The 23,679-nt window shown below is 42.3% G+C and overlaps 1 protein-coding gene across 1 annotated transcript in view; it reads right to left on the reverse strand.

Annotated features, from left to right (window-relative positions):
* Window positions 1-23,679, reverse strand: part of ank2a (ankyrin 2a, neuronal) — a 108,261-nt gene that overhangs the window by 39,559 nt on the left and 45,023 nt on the right. The window contains exons 32-45 of the mRNA XM_042107984.1: window positions 23,248-23,402; window positions 22,592-22,803; window positions 22,035-22,242; window positions 21,853-21,949; window positions 21,395-21,623; window positions 21,084-21,209; window positions 20,837-20,959; window positions 20,707-20,739; window positions 20,551-20,572; window positions 10,402-10,479; window positions 10,103-10,234; window positions 9,803-9,943; window positions 9,443-9,644; window positions 9,271-9,343 (exon numbers count right to left, since the gene is read on the reverse strand). Of these exons, the coding sequence (XP_041963918.1) occupies window positions 9,271-9,343; window positions 9,443-9,644; window positions 9,803-9,943; window positions 10,103-10,234; window positions 10,402-10,479; window positions 20,551-20,572; window positions 20,707-20,739; window positions 20,837-20,959; window positions 21,084-21,209; window positions 21,395-21,623; window positions 21,853-21,949; window positions 22,035-22,242; window positions 22,592-22,803; window positions 23,248-23,402 (1,831 nt within the window). The remainder of the gene's footprint in view (window positions 1-9,270; window positions 9,344-9,442; window positions 9,645-9,802; window positions 9,944-10,102; window positions 10,235-10,401; window positions 10,480-20,550; window positions 20,573-20,706; window positions 20,740-20,836; window positions 20,960-21,083; window positions 21,210-21,394; window positions 21,624-21,852; window positions 21,950-22,034; window positions 22,243-22,591; window positions 22,804-23,247; window positions 23,403-23,679) is intronic.

The raw sequence follows: 23,679 nt of genomic DNA on the forward strand, positions 1-23,679 counted from the left end.
ATATTCAGGAATCGGGGAATCAGGGGACAGACGTTTATCTTCATCTAATGAAGTAAAGGATTCTGGTGACGATGTTCTCTCTTCCTCAAGCCACAAAAGGAAAGTTGAGGAATAGTCATTTTCAGACGTTAGGGACTCTGGTGATAATGGTCTTTGCTCATGTGTGGCTCTAATGGTCCTGTTAAAGCCTTCTTCAATAATGCCTGATTCTGGTGACTCTGGTCTGTCTTCACTTAACAACATTTCAAGACATATTTCAGAGTATTCAATATCTGACAGCAGAGATAGGGGAGAGGATGATCTATTACTTAAGTAGTTCAAATTTTCAAATATAGGAGGTCCATACTCAGGAACAGGTGAATCAGGAGACAGCGTTCGAAACATATCGAGTGAAATCACTGATTCAGGTGAATCTGACCTCTGTTCTCTGAATAATTCCTCAAGACACATTTCGGAATACTCAATCTCTGAAGCTAAGGATATGGGAGACGACGATCTATTGCTTGCATAACCTAACTGCTCAAAGGTAACGCAGCCATACACAGGAATGGGTGAATCTGGAGACAGTGGTCTATGTGTATCCGGAGAATGCGATGAATCTGGTGACCATGATCTGTCGTCATTGAACAACTCGTCCGGACACAACTCAGAATACTCAATGTCTGAACTGACTAATGAATCAGGAGAAGACGATCTTGTCACCCAATTCTGTCTTACGTCAACAGGTAATAGGGTTTCATCGCTATCTAACATCATTGGCTGACTTGACTCATAGGGCCGCGAAAGTGAAGTGGAGGTAAGTTCATCTTGACCAGAAAATAGGATTTCGGACTCTAAGCCTGACACCTGCTCTGAAGGCACCTCTGGTGACATTTTACTTTTAAAATCTCTAGAGGTTTCTGCAGCAGAAATACTGGTCTGAACATCCTCAGTCATTCGGATTTGACTGCTAGTCTCTTCTGTCTTATCTCTTGCTCTCGTACTTTCATGTTCAAGTTCTATTCCTTCAAACATGCCCGTCTTACTGCAGAGTTGTTTACCTTTAAAAGGCGGGTCATGTATATGGGATATCAGCTTGGATGTCACCGTTGTGTGTAACAGTGCATACTTTTGAGGAGATGAAATCTCATCGGAGGCTGCCACTACACATTTGGAGGCAACGGCTTTTACCGGTGGCTCCATTCCGCTCTTAAGAGATTTCAACCCTGGTTCCCCCTCAGAGGAGGCATCATTTGTCTCTCCTACCTTTGTAAGGTTTTCACTAATCACAAAGCCTGCATCATCTGGAGAATATAGAGGACATCTTTGACAGCTCTCGGCTATGATTGATTCAGGAGACTGTGGCCTGTGCTCATTATAATCCCAAGAACGACAAGACTCATTATCTGATAATGTTGGCGCAGGTGATGGGCCCATATCACTTTTAACTGCTACAGTGACTATGTTTTCAGGTAAATGACTAGTATATTGGGGAATGGGAGAGTCAGGGGAGAGAGGTCTAAACTCATCCAATGACGTCTGAGAACCTGGTGAGGATGGTCTCAGTTCTTCAAACCAATACTCTAGGAAGGCCAGTTTGTCGTCAGACTCTGAGGATAGCGAATCAGGTGACATTGTCCCACTTTCATCAAGCACATCTTTTAATGCCTCATCTGAAGGTGCTGATAGAGGGGAGTCTGGCCTCATCTCATTAGGCACATGTTCATAGGTCAAGTTGATGTCAAAGTACTCAACATCTGATGTTGCAGAGTGAGGAGACATAGATCTGTTCCACTGAGTGGTTGGCACTGTAAACATATTAAACTGGGGAACAGGGGAATCAGGAGAAAAAGCTCTATTGGAGGAAACAGACTCGGGAGATGAAGGCCTGTCCTCAAGGTCGAACAAGTCTTCTAGATCATACTCCTCACTCTCACTTTCACTGTCTGATATTGCAGAGATGGGAGATAAGCGCTTGATACTAGTGGACTGCATTGACTTGGTCAATAGAGTTTCATACAGTGGAACTGGTGAATCGGGGGTGTCTTGTTCTGACCAGAGTTCTTCATTTCCTATGTCCAACAGTATAAATTCAGTTTTACACCACTTTGCATCCTCGGGCAGCTGCTGCCCAATGCTTCTAGTCTCCTTTCTCTTTCCCACTGGATTTATGTTCTCTCTTTCTGAATCAGTTTTTGCAGACAAAGGAGTGAATAACTGATTGTCAGGTGTCAAGGACTGACTGGAAGTGACTCTCGGAGTACCTACACTGCCTTCTGCCCCATAGTCTGAGTCTTGCCTTGTGAGACAACTGTTACCATCATAGCCATCAGTCAATGATTCAGGAGATGATGGACGCTCGTCAATATGGAAATTATAGCCATCTGCGTACTCCAGACTTGAGCACAGGGACTCAGGTGACGAACACCTATCTTTGGCATAAATTACTGATGCTGTTTTAATCATGAACTGTGGGACGGGTGAGTCAGGGGAGAGTGGCCTGCATTCATTGAGCGATGAAATCGATTCAGGAGAGGAGGCTCTGACTTCTTCAAGCCACTTAGAGAAAAATAAGCAGTAGTCTGTCTCGGGTGTCGCAGATTCTGGAGTGAATGGTCTATGTTCAGACAAATCATTCATGCTGGTTTCATCATCTAAAATGACTGATTCTGGTGAATCTGGCCTGTCTTCATCAAACAACTGTACAAGACAGAGCTCAGAGTACTCAATATCTGACTCTAGAGACATGGGAGATGAGGACCTATCACTTATGAAGTTTAACTGTTCAAATGTATGGTAGCTATATTCAGGTATAGGTGAATCAGGGGTCAGTGGTCTGTGTTCGTTGCATTCATTGCATGAATCAGGTGAACGTGGTCTCTCTTCTTGGAACAACTCTTTAAGACAGATTTCAGAGTACTGAATATCTGAAGCAAGAGATGTAGGAGAAGATGATCTACTTCCTGTAAAGATGAACTCCTCCAATATAGGGCAGCCAAACTGATTAATAGGTGAATCTGGAGGTCTATACACATCGAGTGAATTCACTGATTCCGGTGAATATGGCCGATCTTCACCACTAAACAACTCACTAAGACACAACTCTGAGTATTCAATATCTGAAGTGACGGATACGGGAGAAGAGGATCTATTTGTTGTGTAATTCAACTGTTGAAGAATAGGAGCTTCATACATTGGAATAGGTGAGTCAGGAGACAGTAGTCTATATGCATCTGGTGAATGTGATGATTCCGGAGACCATGATCGGTCCTCATTGAACAACCCCTCCAGACACAACTCAGAGTACTCAATGTCGGATATAAGTGATGTGGGTGAGGATGATCTACTTCCCATGCAGATTACTGTCTCGTATTTAGCATGACCGTAGTCAGGGACAGGTGAATCAGGACACAAGACCATACCTTCATCATACAAGCTCATGGGTTCTGGTGAATCTGTTCCCCCCTCTTGGAACAATTCATCAAGGTACAGGTCAGAGTATTCAATATCGGATGCCAACGATATGGGAGATGATGATCGGCTAGTTGAAAATACCATCTGACCACATGTGGAATGAATATATTCAGGAATCGGGGAATCAGGGGACAGACGTTTATCTTCATCTAATGAAGTAAAGGATTCTGGTGACGATGTTCTCTCTTCCTCAAGCCACAAAAGGAAAGTTGAGGAATAGTCATTTTCAGACGTTAGGGACTCTGGTGATAATGGTCTTTGCTCATGTGTGGCTCTAATGGTCCTGTTAAAGCCTTCTTCAATAATGCCTGATTCTGGTGACTCTGGTCTGTCTTCACTTAACAACATTTCAAGACATATTTCAGAGTATTCAATATCTGACAGCAGAGATAGGGGAGAGGATGATCTATTACTTAAGTAGTTCAAATTTTCAAATATAGGAGGTCCATACTCAGGAACAGGTGAATCAGGAGACAGCGTTCGAAACATATCGAGTGAAATCACTGATTCAGGTGAATCTGACCTCTGTTCTCTGAATAATTCCTCAAGACACATTTCGGAATACTCAATCTCTGAAGCTAAGGATATGGGAGACGACGATCTATTGCTTGCATAACCTAACTGCTCAAAGGTAACGCAGCCATACACAGGAATGGGTGAATCTGGAGACAGTGGTCTATGTGTATCCGGAGAATGCGATGAATCTGGTGACCATGATCTGTCGTCATTGAACAACTCGTCCGGACACAACTCAGAATACTCAATGTCTGAACTGACTAATGAATCAGGAGAAGACGATCTTGTCACCCAATTCTGTCTTACGTCAACAGGTAATAGGGTTTCATCGCTATCTAACATCATTGGCTGACTTGACTCATAGGGCCGCGAAAGTGAAGTGGAGGTAAGTTCATCTTGACCAGAAAATAGGATTTCGGACTCTAAGCCTGACACCTGCTCTGAAGGCACCTCTGGTGACATTTTACTTTTAAAATCTCTAGAGGTTTCTGCAGCAGAAATACTGGTCTGAACATCCTCAGTCATTCGGATTTGACTGCTAGTCTCTTCTGTCTTATCTCTTGCTCTCGTACTTTCATGTTCAAGTTCTATTCCTTCAAACATGCCCGTCTTACTGCAGAGTTGTTTACCTTTAAAAGGCGGGTCATGTATATGGGATATCAGCTTGGATGTCACCGTTGTGTGTAACAGTGCATACTTTTGAGGAGATGAAATCTCATCGGAGGCTGCCACTACACATTTGGAGGCAACGGCTTTTACCGGTGGCTCCATTCCGCTCTTAAGAGATTTCAACCCTGGTTCCCCCTCAGAGGAGGCATCATTTGTCTCTCCTACCTTTGTAAGGTTTTCACTAATCACAAAGCCTGCATCATCTGGAGAATATAGAGGACATCTTTGACAGCTCTCGGCTATGATTGATTCAGGAGACTGTGGCCTGTGCTCATTATAATCCCAAGAACGACAAGACTCATTATCTGATAATGTTGGCGCAGGTGATGGGCCCATATCACTTTTAACTGCTACAGTGACTATGTTTTCAGGTAAATTACTAGTATATTGGGGAATGGGAGAGTCAGGGGAGAGAGGTCTAAACTCATCCAATGACGTCTGAGAACCTGGTGAGGATGGTCTCAGTTCTTCAAACCAATACTCTAGGAAGGCCAGTTTGTCGTCAGACTCTGAGGATAGCGAATCAGGTGACATTGTCCCACTTTCATCAAGCACATCTTTTAATGCCTCATCTGAAGGTGCTGATAGAGGGGAGTCTGGCCTCATCTCATTAGGCACATGTTCATAGGTCAAGTTGATGTCAAAGTACTCAACATCTGATGTTGCAGAGTGAGGAGACATAGATCTGTTCCACTGAGTGGTTGGCACTGTAAACATATTAAACTGGGGAACAGGGGAATCAGGAGAAAAAGCTCTATTGGAGGAAACAGACTCGGGAGATGAAGGCCTGTCCTCAAGGTCGAACAAGTCTTCTAGATCATACTCCTCACTCTCACTTTCACTGTCTGATATTGCAGAGATGGGAGATAAGCGCTTGATACTAGTGGACTGCATTGACTTGGTCAATAGAGTTTCATACAGTGGAACTGGTGAATCGGGGGTGTCTTGTTCTGACCAGAGTTCTTCATTTCCTATGTCCAACAGTATAAATTCAGTTTTACACCACTTTGCATCCTCGGGCAGCTGCTGCCCAATGCTTCTAGTCTCCTTTCTCTTTCCCACTGGATTTATGTTCTCTCTTTCTGAATCAGTTTTTGCAGACAAAGGAGTGAATAACTGATTGTCAGGTGTCAAGGACTGACTGGAAGTGACTCTCGGAGTACCTACACTGCCTTCTGCCCCATAGTCTGAGTCTTGCCTTGTGAGACAACTGTTACCATCATAGCCATCAGTCAATGATTCAGGAGATGATGGACGCTCGTCAATATGGAAATTATAGCCATCTGCGTACTCCAGACTTGAGCACAGGGACTCAGGTGACGAACACCTATCTTTGGCATAAATTACTGATGCTGTTTTAATCATGAACTGTGGGACGGGTGAGTCAGGGGAGAGTGGCCTGCATTCATTGAGCGATGAAATCGATTCAGGAGAGGAGGCTCTGACTTCTTCAAGCCACTTAGAGAAAAATAAGCAGTAGTCTGTCTCGGGTGTCGCAGATTCTGGAGTGAATGGTCTATGTTCAGACAAATCATTCATGCTGGTTTCATCATCTAAAATGACTGATTCTGGTGAATCTGGCCTGTCTTCATCAAACAACTGTACAAGACAGAGCTCAGAGTACTCAATATCTGACTCTAGAGACATGGGAGATGAGGACCTATCACTTATGAAGTTTAACTGTTCAAATGTATGGTAGCTATATTCAGGTATAGGTGAATCAGGGGTCAGTGGTCTGTGTTCGTTGCATTCATTGCATGAATCAGGTGAACGTGGTCTCTCTTCTTGGAACAACTCTTTAAGACAGATTTCAGAGTACTGAATATCTGAAGCAAGAGATGTAGGAGAGGATGATCTACTTCCTGTAAAGATGAACTCCTCCAATATAGGGCAGCCAAACTGATTAATAGGTGAATCTGGAGGTCTATACACATCGAGTGAATTCACTGATTCCGGTGAATATGGCCGATCTTCACCACTAAACAACTCACTAAGACACAACTCTGAGTATTCAATATCTGAAGTGACGGATACGGGAGAAGAGGATCTATTTGTTGTGTAATTCAACTGTTGAAGAATAGGAGCTTCATACATTGGAATAGGTGAGTCAGGAGACAGTAGTCTATATGCATCTGGTGAATGTGATGATTCCGGAGACCATGATTGGTCCTCATTGAACAACCCCTCCAGACACAACTCAGAGTACTCAATGTCGGATATAAGTGATGTGGGTGAGGATGATCTACTTCCCATGCAGATTACTGTCTCGTATTTAGCATGACCGTAGTCAGGGACAGGTGAATCAGGACACAAGACCATACCTTCATCATACAAGCTCATGGGTTCTGGTGAATCTGTTCCCCCCTCTTGGAACAATTCATCAAGGTACAGGTCAGAGTATTCAATATCGGATGCCAACGATATGGGAGATGATGATCGGCTAGTTGAAAATACCATCTGACCACATGTGGAATGAATATATTCAGGAATCGGGGAATCAGGGGACAGACGTTTATCTTCATCTAATGAAGTAAAGGATTCTGGTGACGATGTTCTCTCTTCCTCAAGCCACAAAAGGAAAGTTGAGGAATAGTCATTTTCAGACGTTAGGGACTCTGGTGATAATGGTCTTTGCTCATGTGTGGCTCTAATGGTCCTGTTAAAGCCTTCTTCAATAATGCCTGATTCTGGTGACTCTGGTCTGTCTTCACTTAACAACATTTCAAGACATATTTCAGAGTATTCAATATCTGACAGCAGAGATAGGGGAGAGGATGATCTATTACTTAAGTAGTTCAAATTTTCAAATATAGGAGGTCCATACTCAGGAACAGGTGAATCAGGAGACAGCGTTCGAAACATATCGAGTGAAATCACTGATTCAGGTGAATCTGACCTCTGTTCTCTGAATAATTCCTCAAGACACATTTCGGAATACTCAATCTCTGAAGCTAAGGATATGGGAGACGACGATCTATTGCTTGCATAACCTAACTGCTCAAAGGTAATGCAGCCATACACAGGAATGGGTGAATCTGGAGACAGTGATCTACAGATATCAAATGAGTATGAAGATTCAGTTATATTAGGTCTGTCTTCCTTGAACAGCTCATTAAGACAAAATTCACTGTACTCAATGTCTGATGCAATTTTTGATGCCAATAATGACCTATTACTTGTGTAGACACATTGTTCAGAAGCAAGACAGCCATACCCAAGAATAGGGGAATCAGGAGACAGTGGTCTTTGTTCATCAAGAAACTTTGCTTCTGTTGGATGTTTTGAATTATGAAGCCACTCTTCAGAACAGATATTATATTCAAAGTCATTTTCAGAGGCTAAAGATTCAACAGAGGAAGATTTTGTTCCAATTACAGACTGGGAAAATCTATACTGGGGAATTGGTGAGTCAGGACATACTACTCCATCCTCTGATAAAGAGTTGTCATAATCTGGTGAGTTAATTGAAGGCCAAGAGTATAACTCTCCCATGTCAGAATCTGAGTATCCATTCTCAAAAGATGCAGATTCAGGAGAGCATGTTCTAAAGCTGCCCACTGAACTGATAAAGTCATGGACTCTGTAATCAGGCACTGGGGAGTCAGGAGACAAGGACCTAAACTCATTTTGAGATGCAATAGATTCTGGAGAAGGTGGTCTACTGGTTTCTGATGTGAAACATATGTCTTTGGCTCCTATATTTTCTGAGGTCAATGGGAATGTTACGTTTCCACTTGTGGCCACCACAACATGAGGCTTATTTCTATACTCCACAATGTAATGCACCAGCTGTGGCTCAGTGTCTGTTTCAGGCTTAATTTCACCTAACTGGGGATAGTTCTCATTTATATGCCTCTTGGGTGAACACTGCATTTTTTCACTGGAGGACATGGGAGACTTCTTACTATGTGATTTACTCTTTGGCATAAATACATTTGATCTGAATGCTTTCCCTTGGGTGACAAAAGATGTTTTTGCTCGAACTACTGGCTCCTTATCAGCTTGCACACTAGTTGAACTGTGTTCGATGGGAGTTGAGTCACTGGCCAGTTGATCATATTTAGTGCCATGGTGGGGAGGTGATGTGTGTTTCTGGGTGTGAAATGGTTTTGTTGCTCCATGAAATGACTCACGATCTTGTCTCATGACTGGTGATACCTGAGGCAGATTTGTGGTTTCAACAACCTCATCAATAAAGGGTATGGGGGGTTCTTTCCTAGGACCAATTTGGGCCTTTAGTGCCTTTCTTGTCCCAATGAGTTTGGAGCATTTTGCAGAGTGTTTATCTGGGTCCTCTGAAACTGTGCTTGAGTGGCTACACTCAGAAATTACACTGCTTAAGTTCATGTCAACCGGCTCCTCTGTGAGGTCAGCTAAAATCTCAATGAAATCAGTCTCAGCTTGGTCCGAGAGACAATATCCAAAGTCTCTTATAGATATAGGTGCCATTGGATTAACAGGTCTGGAAAATGATGTCTTAGAATCCCATTGAACAGGTCCAGTAGCACCAACTGTGGACTCTGTCACAGGACTTGTGCTTTTCGGTGGGGATACCCTTCTGTATTGTGGATCATACACTTGAGACATCAGCTTTGAGGGCTCAGCAGTATTTGAATTATGTAGATGACTTACTTGTCTGTCAAGGCCCTCATTTGATGACCCAGCCCTTATCTCTCGAGCAGCCCATGGGTTAGTGATAAAGTCCCTAAAGAAATTGGAAAATGAGGAGTATGTAGAGTATGTCAACTGATACAAAGGCTAAAGCAAAAGAATTCCTTTGCTTTTTTTCTGTATTTTGACCTACTGTGTAATGTCGAGTTCTTCTAAGAGATCTCCATGCATGCTTTCAGAATGGGTATGCCCTAGTGCTTCCGACCAGGATGGGACGTCCAAGAGAGAGGCCACAGACAGGTCTTCCTCTGAGACTGCAGGAGGCTGCCGCTGGGAGGATTCCACCCTTCTTACCAGACGAGGACTGTCTACATCTTCCTGAACTGAGGAGAGAGCTAATGCACACACACACGCACGTACGCACACGCACACACACACACACACACACACACACACACACACACACGGATGCACATTTATGTAGCTTCAAAACATGGCACATAACTACAAGACTGTGTTTTACTAATGACATTAGCTGGTCAGTATGCTTTACCTTCACTGTGATCCAGTGTTTTCTCAATTTCTGCATAGGTCCTTGAGGTCTGTTCCTGGACTGACTTGTTCATCTGTGTCTCAAGAAGGTGGACTATATCCATGCGATTTATGGCAGTGAGCCTCTTGATCAAGCAATTCTCTGCAAAGAATGAAAATAACAGTTGGTCAAGATAGATTAATTATATCTAAATATTAATAAAAAGTCAAATGCAAATCAGAATAATTATATAGTTTGGGCAGTATGTTCACATGTAAAACAGTGTGATGGGGAAAACAGAACTTTAGAGCTGATATTCACCAGTGGCATGCTTCGCCTCCCGTTCCACCCAGCGCTGCAGCAGTGCCTGACTTTGCTCCTGCAAGGAGTTGGGGTTTTCTGATCGCACCAGCTGAATCTCATCCTCATTGAACTCCAGCTCTTTCGCCAACTCTGAGAATTTCATATATTTCTTGAACCTTATGTTTATCCCATGCTCTTTGCATACAGTACAAGCACAGTAAAAGCTTTATATATAACTATACTGTATTAGACACTTATATACATAATAACCTGGCGGTTGTCACTAACATCCACATTCATTTGCATGTGAGACTTACCAGTCCAACTAAACCCAAGGAGGTCGGAAACTATAGCCAGTGTTTCCTCCTTCCTGTCTGCATCATCCTGCCAGTCCACTAGAAATTCAGACACATCATATAGAGTACTGTAAGGCTCACGAGCAGTGGACATATATGCTGCTAGAACACAACACTCATAATTCAAATCAGTGCTCTAACCTAATGTGGTGTATACAGTATGTCAGGTCAGTTCTGTTTTTTTTCTGGAATGGCTCAGACTAGCTGATTTGTGATAATAAAAAAATGACTTGGGGATCTAGAGTAGCACACTCATGTTTAGCATCTCGAGATGAAAGCGTTTTTATGATGCATCTAGCACTGACATTCTAATTAATTTATATTTAGAGTGAAGCAGTAGGTTGGGTCAATCAGAAGCACTGTATTGCTTATGTGGAGTATGTAACCATATGTGATATAAGTATATATACTATTTTGATCCTGTGAGGGAAATTTGGTCTCAATCCGTGAATTAGTGAAACAATCAGCACACAGTGAACACACAGTGAGGTGAAGCACACACTAATCCCGGCGCAGTGAGCTGTCTGCAACAACAGCAGCACTCGGGGAGCAGTGAGGGGTTAGGTGCCTTGCTCAAGGGCAAGGGCTTGCACTTCAGCCATGCTTACTGGTCAGGGTTCGAACCGGCAACCCTCCAGTTACAAGTCCGAAGCGCTAACCAGTAGGCCATGGCTGCCCCACAATTTATATATGATATAGTCCCCTGATAGAGGTTGGTTTTGAAATGGGCTCCACCCCTCCCTGATTTGTTTCATACTTTATAGCTGTGATCCGGGTAAGTACGTTTTTTATTTAGCACATTTTCCATGCAGAGTACAACACAAAGAGCTCCACTATAGCAGATCTACTTGTGTGTTCTGATTAACACGACTACACAAACATAACATTTCTCACTCTATTCCTGACCCTAGGCATTAAAAAGATAAATATAGTAGACTAAAATACAAATTTGGAGATGTAGACAGACAGAAGGAGCTGCTCATTCTTGCATATGCATAATCTTGAGATTTTAAACATGGAAGTGTTGCACTCATTTATTTCGATTTATGATTTGATCATTTTTATGCCATTTCATTTTCCACTGTACATGCATGGAACTCCTATACAATGAGTGTCAAGTACTATGCTAAAACTAGAAACAGCGTGTTATAAAAATAGCTTAGAATGTCGCATTTGGGTTAGAAAGACGTTCCATGCAAATGACTGTGGAACACGGTAATGCTTATAAAAATGGTTTATCATGTGTTTAAATTGACATGTACAGTGCCACATGCATTGTAGTTGTTATGATCAGAGTTATTTCTGACAACACTAAACTAAAAAGGGAGAAAGTCAATCTTGAGATTGGAAATGTACACATAGATGACAGGATGGAAATGCAGAAGAAAAAGTGAGCTGACAAACAGGGCACACCGAAACACAGAGGACAACACAAGACAACAACACACAACACAACACAAAACAAAACAACACACACAATACAATGACAAAACAGCACAACAAAGAGGTGACGATGGACACTTAGGCAGGAAAAAGAGGTCTTTTGGTTTAGGGGAGCAGAGGGGAAAGAGAGGAGGGACAGACCCATTGAGGTGATACCTTGACATTGTTCTGGGGTAGTGCTGTCAGAGATGTGCTGCATCTGAGTCTCCACACAAGTGTCCCAGTGGGGCCTTGACTCAAAGACATCATCTGTAACGGAGGAAGGCACCCCTGCAACAAGTCTACTCTCTGTGTCTGGATCAAGAGAGGCTCTCTCATTCGGCTTGAGGTCTCCAGAGCCAGTCAAGTCTGAGTTGTCCTTCACGCAAGGAGTCTTACTGGGGTGATGAGACGTACCAGTGTGTTCTTGTGAGATACTGACTTTTTCATTGATAGATGAAGGATGTGAATGTCTGTGTTTACTTTTGACTGGGAGTCTTGAGCTAGAGATCTTTGGTTTGGTCAAGGACGGACCACTCTCTGAAAAACTACGAGCATTAATGGTAGATGAAAGATCCTGTACATCAGCAGCTTCAGACTTTGAACGATGATCCGAAGATAGAGAAGTGGCAGATTTTTTTGCAGAGCTAATGTCTGATTTCAGAGAACCTGCTTTCACAGGAATTTTTGACTTGGGTTTAATTTCTACTGAAAACACAGAGATATTATCATGAGGGGAAACTGAGATTTCAGATGCAGTGGTTTTAGTCATCTCAGTGACACTGGCATGACCTGGCTCGTCATAGGTTGGGGAGGCAATTTCAATAACTGATTGTGGCTCATCCTCGTTGGATGAGTCCGAGGATTCAAGATCCTGATCTGAGTACACAGACCGTCTGACAGTGGAGATAGCTGAGTCTACATCCATTATAGTAGGGTCTGATGTGTCGGAAGAATCACTCTCTTGGCGTGGAAAGATGGGGGTACCAGAGTCAGCCAGAGGGACAGCTGGGGAGTTGGAGGACTGTGGTGAGGAATCAAACTCTTCATTTGTTTGGTCTTTTAATGCTGAGTCTATAATGTCCATTTTAGAGTCTTTTCTGGCGTCCCTGTCCCCTCTTTCTGGCTCCTCATCTACAGGATCCTCGTTTATTGGGAAAAAGGCTCTTTCTTCCATCTCCTCTTCCAAGCTTCTCTTTGTCATGTCAATAGCACCACCTCTGGTCATCTCAAAAAGCTTTCCCTCTTGGAAAAGGAAAGGATTTGGAGTTCCCTCTTCTGTTGGTGTTCGTCCTGGTGTGGTATCTGGTGTTTGCCTTTGGGGCAGCTCTTCCAAGGTAAGACCAAAAACCTGTCTTTCTTCAGCTTCCACAGGTGCCTTAACATTTTCATCATCTTCTAAATCGGCACTCCATGGGACCAGATCTCCATGAACATCTACAGGGGAAAGGGCTTCATATTCAGCATCCTGTATATCCTGATGACTTGCATCTCCCTCCTGAGTGCTTATTTCCATGTCAGTTACATGAAGATCCTGTGTCACAGCTGGTGGACAGACTGGGGGGTCAGCAGAGTGATCATCTTGTTTTACAGATGGTATCAAATGAGCTCCATCAGTATCATCTAAGACAACAGATAAGGTATTATCGTCAGGGGTTGAGTAGCTGGGCATGCCTTCCTTTCCTGTCTCTTCAGTTGAGATAAGGCACTTCGACAGATCTGAATAATCCTCCCCACACACATCCAAAGCTGTTTGCATAGATACAAAATCCTTTGCGTCCTTAGTATAGTCCTCACTGTTTTTAAAGGCATCTTCTTCTTGGTTTGAGGTCCCAGGTAAATCTTCCTTTAAGACATCTTGAGGTAGTTCAACCTCTTGTGGGCTATGGCTTTCTGGTTTAGGAGATAATGGCAACACTGGGATGGAGTCAGCTGTCAAATCAGAACCAGAATCTTTGGGATCTGCTCTCTCTGCCATCCAGTCATATTGAGCTTGTGACAGGTTCTTGTCATCCTCTGACTCCTCTAGAGCAAACCTGACCTCCTTCTTAGTTTTATTTTCCTTCTCCATTTCGTCAAATGTTTTGATCTTGGCTGCCATTTTAAACATTTTCTCTTCTGGAGTAAGCTGCTTCTGATCTGTCTCTAAATTAGTTTCATCCATATCTATGTCCACATTGTCTGGATCAGATGGCTTTGTGGGCATTGGAAGGCACTGTGTGTGAGATGAAATGTTAAATTCAAAATCACAATCTTCAGAGGAATAGGCTCTTTCAAAATCAACTTCTCTTTGAAAGTCAACTACAGTCCCTGACCCAAGACTGTCTGGAAACTGAGCAACTTGTTTTGGTTCTGAAAAAAGCTCTGCCCTCAATCCTGTGGGGCTTCCCTCTAAGGAATCTGGACAGGGAGAGTCTTTGGTTGGACTTGGCTCGATTGAGTCAGGTGATTTATGTGAGGAGCCATCCTCTTTGACAGGAGTGATCTCTAATGAGTCCCTACGACATACATTGACAACATCATCCATAACTACAGACCTCAAAGTTTCTATGTTTGAAGGTCTGAGAGGGGTATCTATTCGCTCTGTTTCAGAGCTTACGGTTTTCTGCTCGTCTTGCATGGATACCTTAGACTCTGCTTGGAAAGAGGGGCCACTTAGTTTTCCAGTCACAGGATCACACGTTGTAGGGGTTTTGGGATGACTGTGAACAGCATTATCCTCCTGGATGCTGGGGATTGGTGGGGGAAGTTCAGGATAACCTTCATGTTCTTGCTCCTCATCTGCACATGAGTGAAGGATATCTCTTGATGAATTGGAGCCAACGTCATCTTCAACTCCATCAATCTCAGGACTATCATCAAGATCCTTGCTTTGAAACTCATTTGAAATGGCTATTGGGCTCTCCTCATCCAACTTGGAGGATACATGCATGTCAAATTCTGCCTCATTACTGCTTTCTCTTTGGTATTCAATCTGTAAAGTATTAATCCCTGTACAAAATGTAAAGTTGTCCACTACGGGAGATGTCTGCCTATAGCGTTTGTACTCGGGGTTGACTTCAAGTTCTGCTTTGATGTCAGCACTAAAGTCCTCAGAGGGTCTCCTGTCTGGGCTAATCTGCATATCCTCAAATGACGTCTGATCTTGACTCAGTGTTGGAGCTAAAATATTGAACTGTCCATAATTACTCACTCCTTCTTCATCATAAATGGCCTGTGCCCTTATCTCTGGTTTCTCATGTTGAACTGTTACTGATACCTCAGATTCTTTCTCATTAACAATGGTTCTTTTTAGAACAACCTCCTCAAATCTTTCCTGCACAATCACCTGACTTAACAAATGATCAGATACAACAGGCATCTCCTCTAGGTACTGCTCTAGTTCTCCACTTAGATGTGAGACCATGCCAGATAAGTCCTTCACTGAAGCTTTTGACTGGGAAATTCTTTGACCAATTTTAACTTCGTGGAAGGGAGTTTCCTGTGATTGAGCAAAAATGCCCTGACTTGCAGACTGATTCAGAATTGGCATTTTCTCTAAGTACTGATCCAGGTCTCCAGAAAGATGTGATGACATGCTAGACATATCCATCACTGGTGCTGATGGAGTAAGGGATGCCTTTCTAACAATTGCAAACCCTTCTAGTAGAGGTTCCTCTGGCTGTTCTGGACTACAAGCAATCCATTTCTTTGAAGAACTATGAAGAAGCTCATCTTTTGGTGATGCTTCTAAGGTACTTTCTGATTTCCCACTCTGAAATGCATCTGAATGTTTATCACCTACATCGACAACCTTTCTTAACGTAATCTCTTCAAATCTCTCCTGGACAACATCTTCATATGTATAATAACCAGACATAGCAGGAGTTTTATCTAGATACCCCTCTAGGTCTCCAGTAAGATGCGAGACCAATCCAGACATGTCTTTCACTGATGCTGATGATGTGGGCGATGTCTTTCTAGTTATTCTTATTTCTTGGTGCAGAGGTTCTCCAATCTGATCTGTAGAATAATCATACACAGCAGGAGTTTTATCTAGATACCCCTCGAGGTCTCCAGTAAGATGTGAGACCATTCCAGACATGTCTTTTACTGATGCTGATGATGTGGGGGATGTCTTTCTAGGGTCTATTATTTCTTGGAACAGAGGTTCTTGTATCTGATCTGATGCATCAGGTAGACTCTCACTCTCCAGTGTGCCCTCAACCACATCACTTGTCATTGCCTCTGAAGCTAATGACTGACTATCATCCTGCCCCCACTCAACTTTAGGTGGACTATGGTCAAGCTCATCTTTTGGTAAACGATGGTCAAGTTCCTCTTTAGGAGAACTGGAATCAAATTCATCCATTGGTGATGTTTCTAAACTGCTTTCCAACTTCCCACTCTGAAATGTGTCTGAAGGTTTATCATCTACATCCACAACCTTTCTTAACATAACCTCTTCAAATCTCTCCTGGACAACATCTTCATATGTAGAATAATCAGATACAGCAGGAGTTTTATCTAGATACCCCTCTAGGTCTCCAGTAAGATGTGAGACCATTCCAGACATGTCTTTTACTGATTCTGATGATGTGGGCGATGTCTTTCTAGTTATTCTTATTTCTTGGTGCAGAGGTTCTCCAATCTGATCTGTAGAATAATCATACACAGCAGGAGTTTTATCTAGATACCCCTCGAGGTCTCCAGTAAGATGTGAGACCATTCCAGACATGTCTTTTACTGATGCTGATGATGTGGGGGATGTCTTTCTAGGGTCTATTATTTCTTGGAACAGAGGTTCTTGTATCTGATCTGATGCATCAGGTAGACTCTCACTCTCCAGTGTGCCCTCAACCACATCACTTGTCATTGCCTCTGAAGCTAATGACTGACTATCATCCTGTCCCCATTCCTCTCTCGATAAAGTATAGGCAAGCTCATCTTTTGGTAAACTATGACCAAATTCATCTTCTGGAGAACTGTGATCAAGCTCATCTAATGGTGATACCTCTACATTCCCTTCTGGTTTCTCAAACGTCCATGTCTCTGATTCTTGGTTGTCTGTGCTGATTACTCTTTTGAACACAACCTCTTCAAATGTTTCCTCTACAACACCTTGATCTTCAGAATGATCAGAAACAGTTGATATTTTTTCTAGGTACTGGTCAAGATCACCAGTAAGATGTGAGACCATTCCAGACATGTTTTTCCCTGGTGCTAATGATGTAGGGGATGACTCTCTAGCTACTTTCAACTCTTCAAGTGGAGGCTCCTGTATCTGCTCAGATGTATTAGCCAGACTCTCATTCTGCAATGCACCTTTGGCCATATAATTTTTCATTGCCTCTAATACCTCAGACTGACTGTCTTCTCTAACAACTCTGCTTACTATAACTTTTTCAAAAGTGTCGTGGACAATGTCTTTATCTGGAGAATGATCTGGCATGGGTGGTAATTTCGCTAGGTACTGATCAAGATCCCCAGTCAGATGAGACACCATGTCTGACTCATCTTTCACTGTTGTCTTTGACTCAGTTACAGTGCTTTGGCTTACTCTGACTTTACTCTGAATTGCCTCCTGCATTTGTGGTGAGCAGGGACTTAAATCTTCATTCTGTGATTTTTCAGACCTAATAAATTGTATGTAATTTTCAACATTCTCTAGAACAGATGACTTTTCAGGTGTGCTGACACCTCTTACTAACACAACTTCTTCAAATCTTTCCTGCACATCTCCCTGATCTGAATCCAGAATGCATGTTGTTTGTATTCTTTCTAGATACTGGTCCAAGTCTTGAGTAAGATGTGGGATCATGCTATATTCTTCTCCTTGTAATTTTAGGGGACTAGTAATTGGCATATGAGTTTGCCTTCTGGTGTCTTCTAAAACTTCAGATTGTACTTCATCTGCACTAATCCCCTTCCTCACAACCGTTTCTTTAAATATTTCCTGAATAATCACTTGCTCTGAGGATGCACTAGTAATTGCTGGAATTTTCTCTAGGTACTGTTCTAGGTCTTCTGTGAGATGTGAAATCATGCTAGACCTGTCTTCCACAGATCTTGAGTCAGGGTCTATGTTATTGTCCAATTCTGTCTCTTGTAAAAATGGTTTGTAATCTGCACTTTGTGATGCATCCAAACTGCTGCAAGGTTTATCATTTTGAAGTTTTTCTGGGACGTCAGTTTGAGTCATGGTTGGTTTGTCTGTTAAATGTGTGTTCTCAGAAGCAGTATCTGCACTGATGTCTAGCTGCCCAGAAATAAATGTTGAGCTAATTTGGCCTGCTTGACCATCGGCTTCACAAGTTGTTTGAGAGATCATAGTGGTTGTTTTCAAGACTTTGTGCTCAAAAAGGCCAGATTTGTTTTTGGATGGGTCCTGACCTTCTTGAAATGCTTTCATTAATTCCTTCACAGACATGGTCTCCTCCAGCCTCTCAGTCTGAGATCTAGGAGATTTGGGGGATTTTGGAGGAGGTTCTTCACTCTCTTTCAGATAAGACTTATTTTGAATAGTAGTCACTTGTGGAGGCTTTCGCTTACGACTTAATCCCTCTTCTTCTTCAACTTTCATTTGAAGTGCTTTTACCCTGTCTTTGATGGAGCCAATAGGTGTCTCTTCCACTGGTGGTGAAGCTGGCACTGGGCATGTGGTGGATTCAGGTTCCCCAAGAATGATGTCCCCATCCAGAGATTCTTCAGAACTGGCCCTCTGAAGTTCATCCTCTGAGCTTCCACCAGTATATTCCCTGTCCCTAAGCTTCCGCCTAGCAGGCTTTTTGATCCCAGGAGGACGCCTACCACCATCTCTGCATGCCACAACCTCTTTGCCTCCATCCTGTGTAATTTCTTGATCGGAAAGATGATCGGATGCCACATGTGTTTTAAAACGCTGACCAGGGTCTGCACTAAGACGAGTGGTCCCACTAGTCATGTCCATTAATGGTGCTGAGGATGTGGACGTGCCTCTGATAACTCTGATTTCCTGACAGCTTAATTCTCGAATGTCAGTGTGAACTTTAGCCTGTGTGATTTCAGTGTCACTGAGGAGTACCCATTCCTCTCTGCTTTTTGACAACTGGGTGTCTCTCTCTTTTCCTGATTCTGACAATGATCCTTCTCGCAGTATTTCACCAACTTTTTCCAGGTCCTCCTTTACTTTTTCCATAATTTCAAAAGGCTCTCCGGGATCTTCATGCATTTTTCGGATGGTCTGTGATTGCTTTGTGTCATCTAAAGAGTCAGGTTGTTCAGACAAGTTGGTTGTAAGGATGGCAGACACTTTGATAAGGTCTTGTTTCATATCAGAGACCTCTGAGAGGAGGTCTGGACTTGCTAATGTGGCTGGGTCATTCGCCATGTGTGTTTGAAGGATGGATTCAGTTGACTCTGTTTCGTCATCATCTTTTTGATGACATAAAGTAAATAAATGAAAAAAGGAAAATGAAGGGGGATAAGAAGACAGTGCAAATCTCTGGTCAAGGCAGGAGAATAAGTATTAATCTTCAGTTGACAGGACAAGGAGGCTGGTTCACATGAAAATGACAGGCATTACATTTGACTGATGGATCCAGGAGACTTTCGGGTTGGCAGAGCAACAGCAAAGCGAAGCGAACAGAGGATAACCATATGAAAAATAGATGGCCAGGAAATAACTTGCTTAAACATATTATATGTTGAACCGCATATTCCTCACATATGAAGGAGGGAGTAAGAACAAAATACAAAAGAGAACATAAATAAAGTACAAACAGAAGGACTCAACAAACAAATAATTGAAACAAGCAAACAAACAATAAACTACAACGCAAATGGACCACAGAAAGTGGAGATAAACCATCTCAAGATTGGTAGGTGAAAATTCAGAACAGCAATTACATAGCATTTTTGTGTGTAAGAAATCATAATTTGACTAAAAGTGTGCAGACATACAGTGTATCTAGATTGTTTCTGTTTGAATCCTCAGATGCTATGGCAAATAAAGTAAGAGATATAAATTGTTGTGAACTCGTGTTCACTAAAGGACAAATGTAAATGAAAGAGAAAAGTCAATGTTCTCTAAAAATGATAACAATGGTAATCTGAATGAATGCATGAGATAAATGTAAAAAAACCTTCTACACAAGCATCCTCAGTAGACTTCACAATTACAAATGTATAAGTTATGAAAGCCAAGTTATTTCCATGCAAAGTCAAAATATTGTGTCCATGCAATCCTAAACAAAACCAAATGCAAAAAATAGCAGGCAAAATTAAAAAGCTACATTTAATCTTGAAATGATACAACTGTCCACCATTATTCTAAAATACACTAAAAAAAATTATAACCTCTACATTACAACAGACTCACAAATATGACTCTTAACCAAATTAAAAGTCAAACAGAACTGATGAATTTGATAGTATGAGCAATGGTATGGTTTAAAATACAACAAAGGAGAGTAGAAGAGATGAAATGGGTGGTGAGAGCAAAATGCTTATCAGCCATAGCATATCAGCTTGGGATCCATGTACAGCTCTGCTCTAAGGGCCTGTGGGTTTACTACCGAATCTACTACAGTGCCTCAACACTATATTTATTGTGTGATTACTATAGCCTTTACTGACATGCTATACAAATTTAATACTAAAGCCTATTGGTTGCCCAGGTGGTAAAGTTAGTAAAAACAGACAGTCAATCAGTAATTCTGTGATTCTTACATTTCTCATGTGTCTTCTCGCTCTGTAGGGGAGGAACATTTAAAATTACTGGCACAATTATCACAAATATTGTATTCCAGTCAATTTAATGATGACAGTTACTACTAATACTGATAAATACTGTATATAAATGATATATATTTTTTAGAACTGTACCTCTTCATCAGCATCCTGATCTGAATCAGAGTCCTAGTAAGAGTAGAAGGTAAATTAACTTAGTGTAGGACATGAACAAGTATGTATGTTTAACTCTTCATTGGGCATTCTACAAACAATTAAATCTTACTTTTGAATATGCAGGCAGGGTGATGTTAAGATTACAGATGGCATTGTGTGTAAGACTTCTATATGTACGGGGCTCCTTTGTGAAAGACAGTCTTCCACAAGGCTCTTGAGCGCTATCTCGAATCTGTTGATAAATCAAGTTGATATTATGTTGTGAAAAAAAAACAGTAATGCAGAGATACTGGCATTTCAAAAGTAGCAGTAGTATAATTGTGGCAAACAGACGAAAGCTTTAAAGTCATTCTCACTTTGATGAACAATGCCAAGCGGTTTTCTTTGAAGGCAAAGAAGCTGAAGACATGATGCTGACCACTCTTAGTAAGAGGCACCAGGTTTCCAAAACAGTCCGCAAAGATCGGTTTACCTTCTAAAACCTGAGAAAAATGAGGATAAATCAGACATAAGGCAGGCATGAAACACACACCAAAACTGTATGCACTGTGAGCTTATGGTGCACACACTGTAATAGGGCCTCAGGGTAGCAGGGGTGCTTATTAGTATTCTCCTGTCCCTCCCCCAGCTGCCTGCCTGTGCTTAGGGTAACAGCTACGTCATGTACCTCGACATCTCGGCTGCGGGCCACCTCTGTGAAGTTCTCCTGCTGCTCCAGCGTCTTGTCCATTTTGTCATCTGTCATGCAGAAGCATCGCAGCCTGGCCTCTATGGGGTCCAGTGTTTTGGCGAAGATAACAAACTTGGCCATGTATGGGACACATATCATCTCCCGGTATACCTGGGTAGAGAAGTTCACAGACTCCTGGATCTGCCGGCAGTCGATCAACCAGAACCTGTGAGACAGGAGAGACTAAACCATTACATCCAGATCTAATTTACAGTGTGAAATGTACTGGCTTAATTAGCTTTCTAAGGAAAACGGAAATACTAATACAATTATACAATGCACTACTAACTTCAGACAATTGACTCTATTAAATTATCTGTCAATATTGAATGTTGACAACATTTCCTTGCCAGCCCTCTCCATGCCCTAATGTAAGCGCTCTCAGTAATGCATACCTTGCTGAGACATTAGTGGTAAATGACACACACTGATTGACAAAGGTCAGCGGGGTTGACCCTGTAATATCTTCCCATTGAGCTGGAGTGGTACCCCCTAGAAATGACAGAAGAGATAATTACAAAAATCCACTGGATTTACAGTCTATTTAATGAGGTTTGTTTGGCAATACTTTACTTACCTGTGATGCTACACAAAAGTCTCAGGGTAGGTGTGTCTCCCCCAAACGCACAGTTTGTTCCATCGCTTGTTGAGCTCTTGGGAATTGGGATTGTCATAGTGATTGGCTTGTGGAACTTCCTCCTCCTTGGCTCCAAGGTTACAATTGGACTGAAGGTTGCTTTGTTACCCAGTATCCTCCTTATCAAATCAGCATGGACTGGTTGGGCCTTTGAGAGAACAATCAGAGAATTACTCAAGCCTTATAATTTGACAAAAGATTACATGTCTCTTTATACTATCAACACACACCAGCCTTCTACAAATATGGTCAAGAAATATCCACAAACATAGATAGATAGATAGATAGATAGATAGATAGATAGATAGATAGATAGATACTTTATTGATCCCCAAGGGGAAATTCAAGAAAGACACAGAGCTACCTCGACATGCTGCCACTCTCGTCGGCGCCGGAACTGGGACTGGATGAACTGGTTTGTAGTATTACTAAATCAGGTTTTCCTTACTCAACCTTATGTCCTTACTAACAGATGTCTTGAACATGTTTAACGGTACCTGAAGTCCAACACGAATCCGTTTGGTGAGGGCACCTTCAGGGAAGACAGCCTGGACCTGGGGCACTAAAGTGCTACTGAGGACGCCTCCCTCTGGGCCAATCAGGTGGCTGTCCTGCTTGATGCGGGAGACTACAGCAAAGTACTGTGGGAAGTCTCGTGTGATGATGCGACAGATTCGTTTCTTCTCTAGCTCCTCAGGGGAGTCCAGCTCTGTTTCAGTAAAACAAGAATTCCAAAATCACACCAACACAGCAACTAACATACAATTACAATTGCTATATTTATCTTAAAGGAAATAACAAGAGAGTATGGTGATTCCTAGCAGAATGCATCACACAAAGAGAGGGAAATATATTGACTATTATTGCATACAGTATCTCAAGTGTTACCAAAAACATGCAGAGTAATCATAAAGGTCAAACCAACTCAATTTGCTTCATACTTTCTTACATTCACTTTGATACTCAACTTGTACTGACAGCAGTGCTGGGCTGACAGTGTGTGTCATGTATCAAGATCCAAAATAGCACCCCATAGTGCTAATTTGCTGTATGTTTGGTTATATATTGACTACCAGAGTCAAATTCCTTGTATTGTGTGAATGCATAGCGCTTGAGCAATGGAAATTGGACTCTGAGGCCGCCTCTGTCTCACCCTCGTCCATGCCATTCAGGATCTGGTTGAGCTCCTCCTCGGTGTGCTCACAGTGGTGCTCCCTCCAGCTCTCCCCGGTCTCACTGCGGAGGATGACCAGCTCCCGCTCATCGCCTCGCAGCGCCGCAAAATGGGGGATCTCCACGATCACAGGCCTGGGGCGTGGTCACGACAGAGTTCAGAGTCAGCGGGTGTGAATGGTCAGACTAATCTGGGAGTACATTTATCACGGCTTTGTGCATATCACTGTCATCTGAACTGACTCAGATGGAAACAAGTTTTACCATACAGTGCTGAAAAAAAGAAAATGGTAGATACAAGTACACTTGGTCATGCAAAATTAAAAGGATCTACATTCACATGCACCACCTCATTTCCAAATCAAATGAACTTGAAGATGAAATCGACATGAAAAATAAAATAAAAAAAAAC

The sequence above is a fragment of the Alosa sapidissima genome, chromosome 1, assembly GCF_018492685.1.
Source record: "Alosa sapidissima isolate fAloSap1 chromosome 1, fAloSap1.pri, whole genome shotgun sequence".
NCBI lineage: Eukaryota > Metazoa > Chordata > Actinopteri > Clupeiformes > Clupeidae > Alosa > Alosa sapidissima.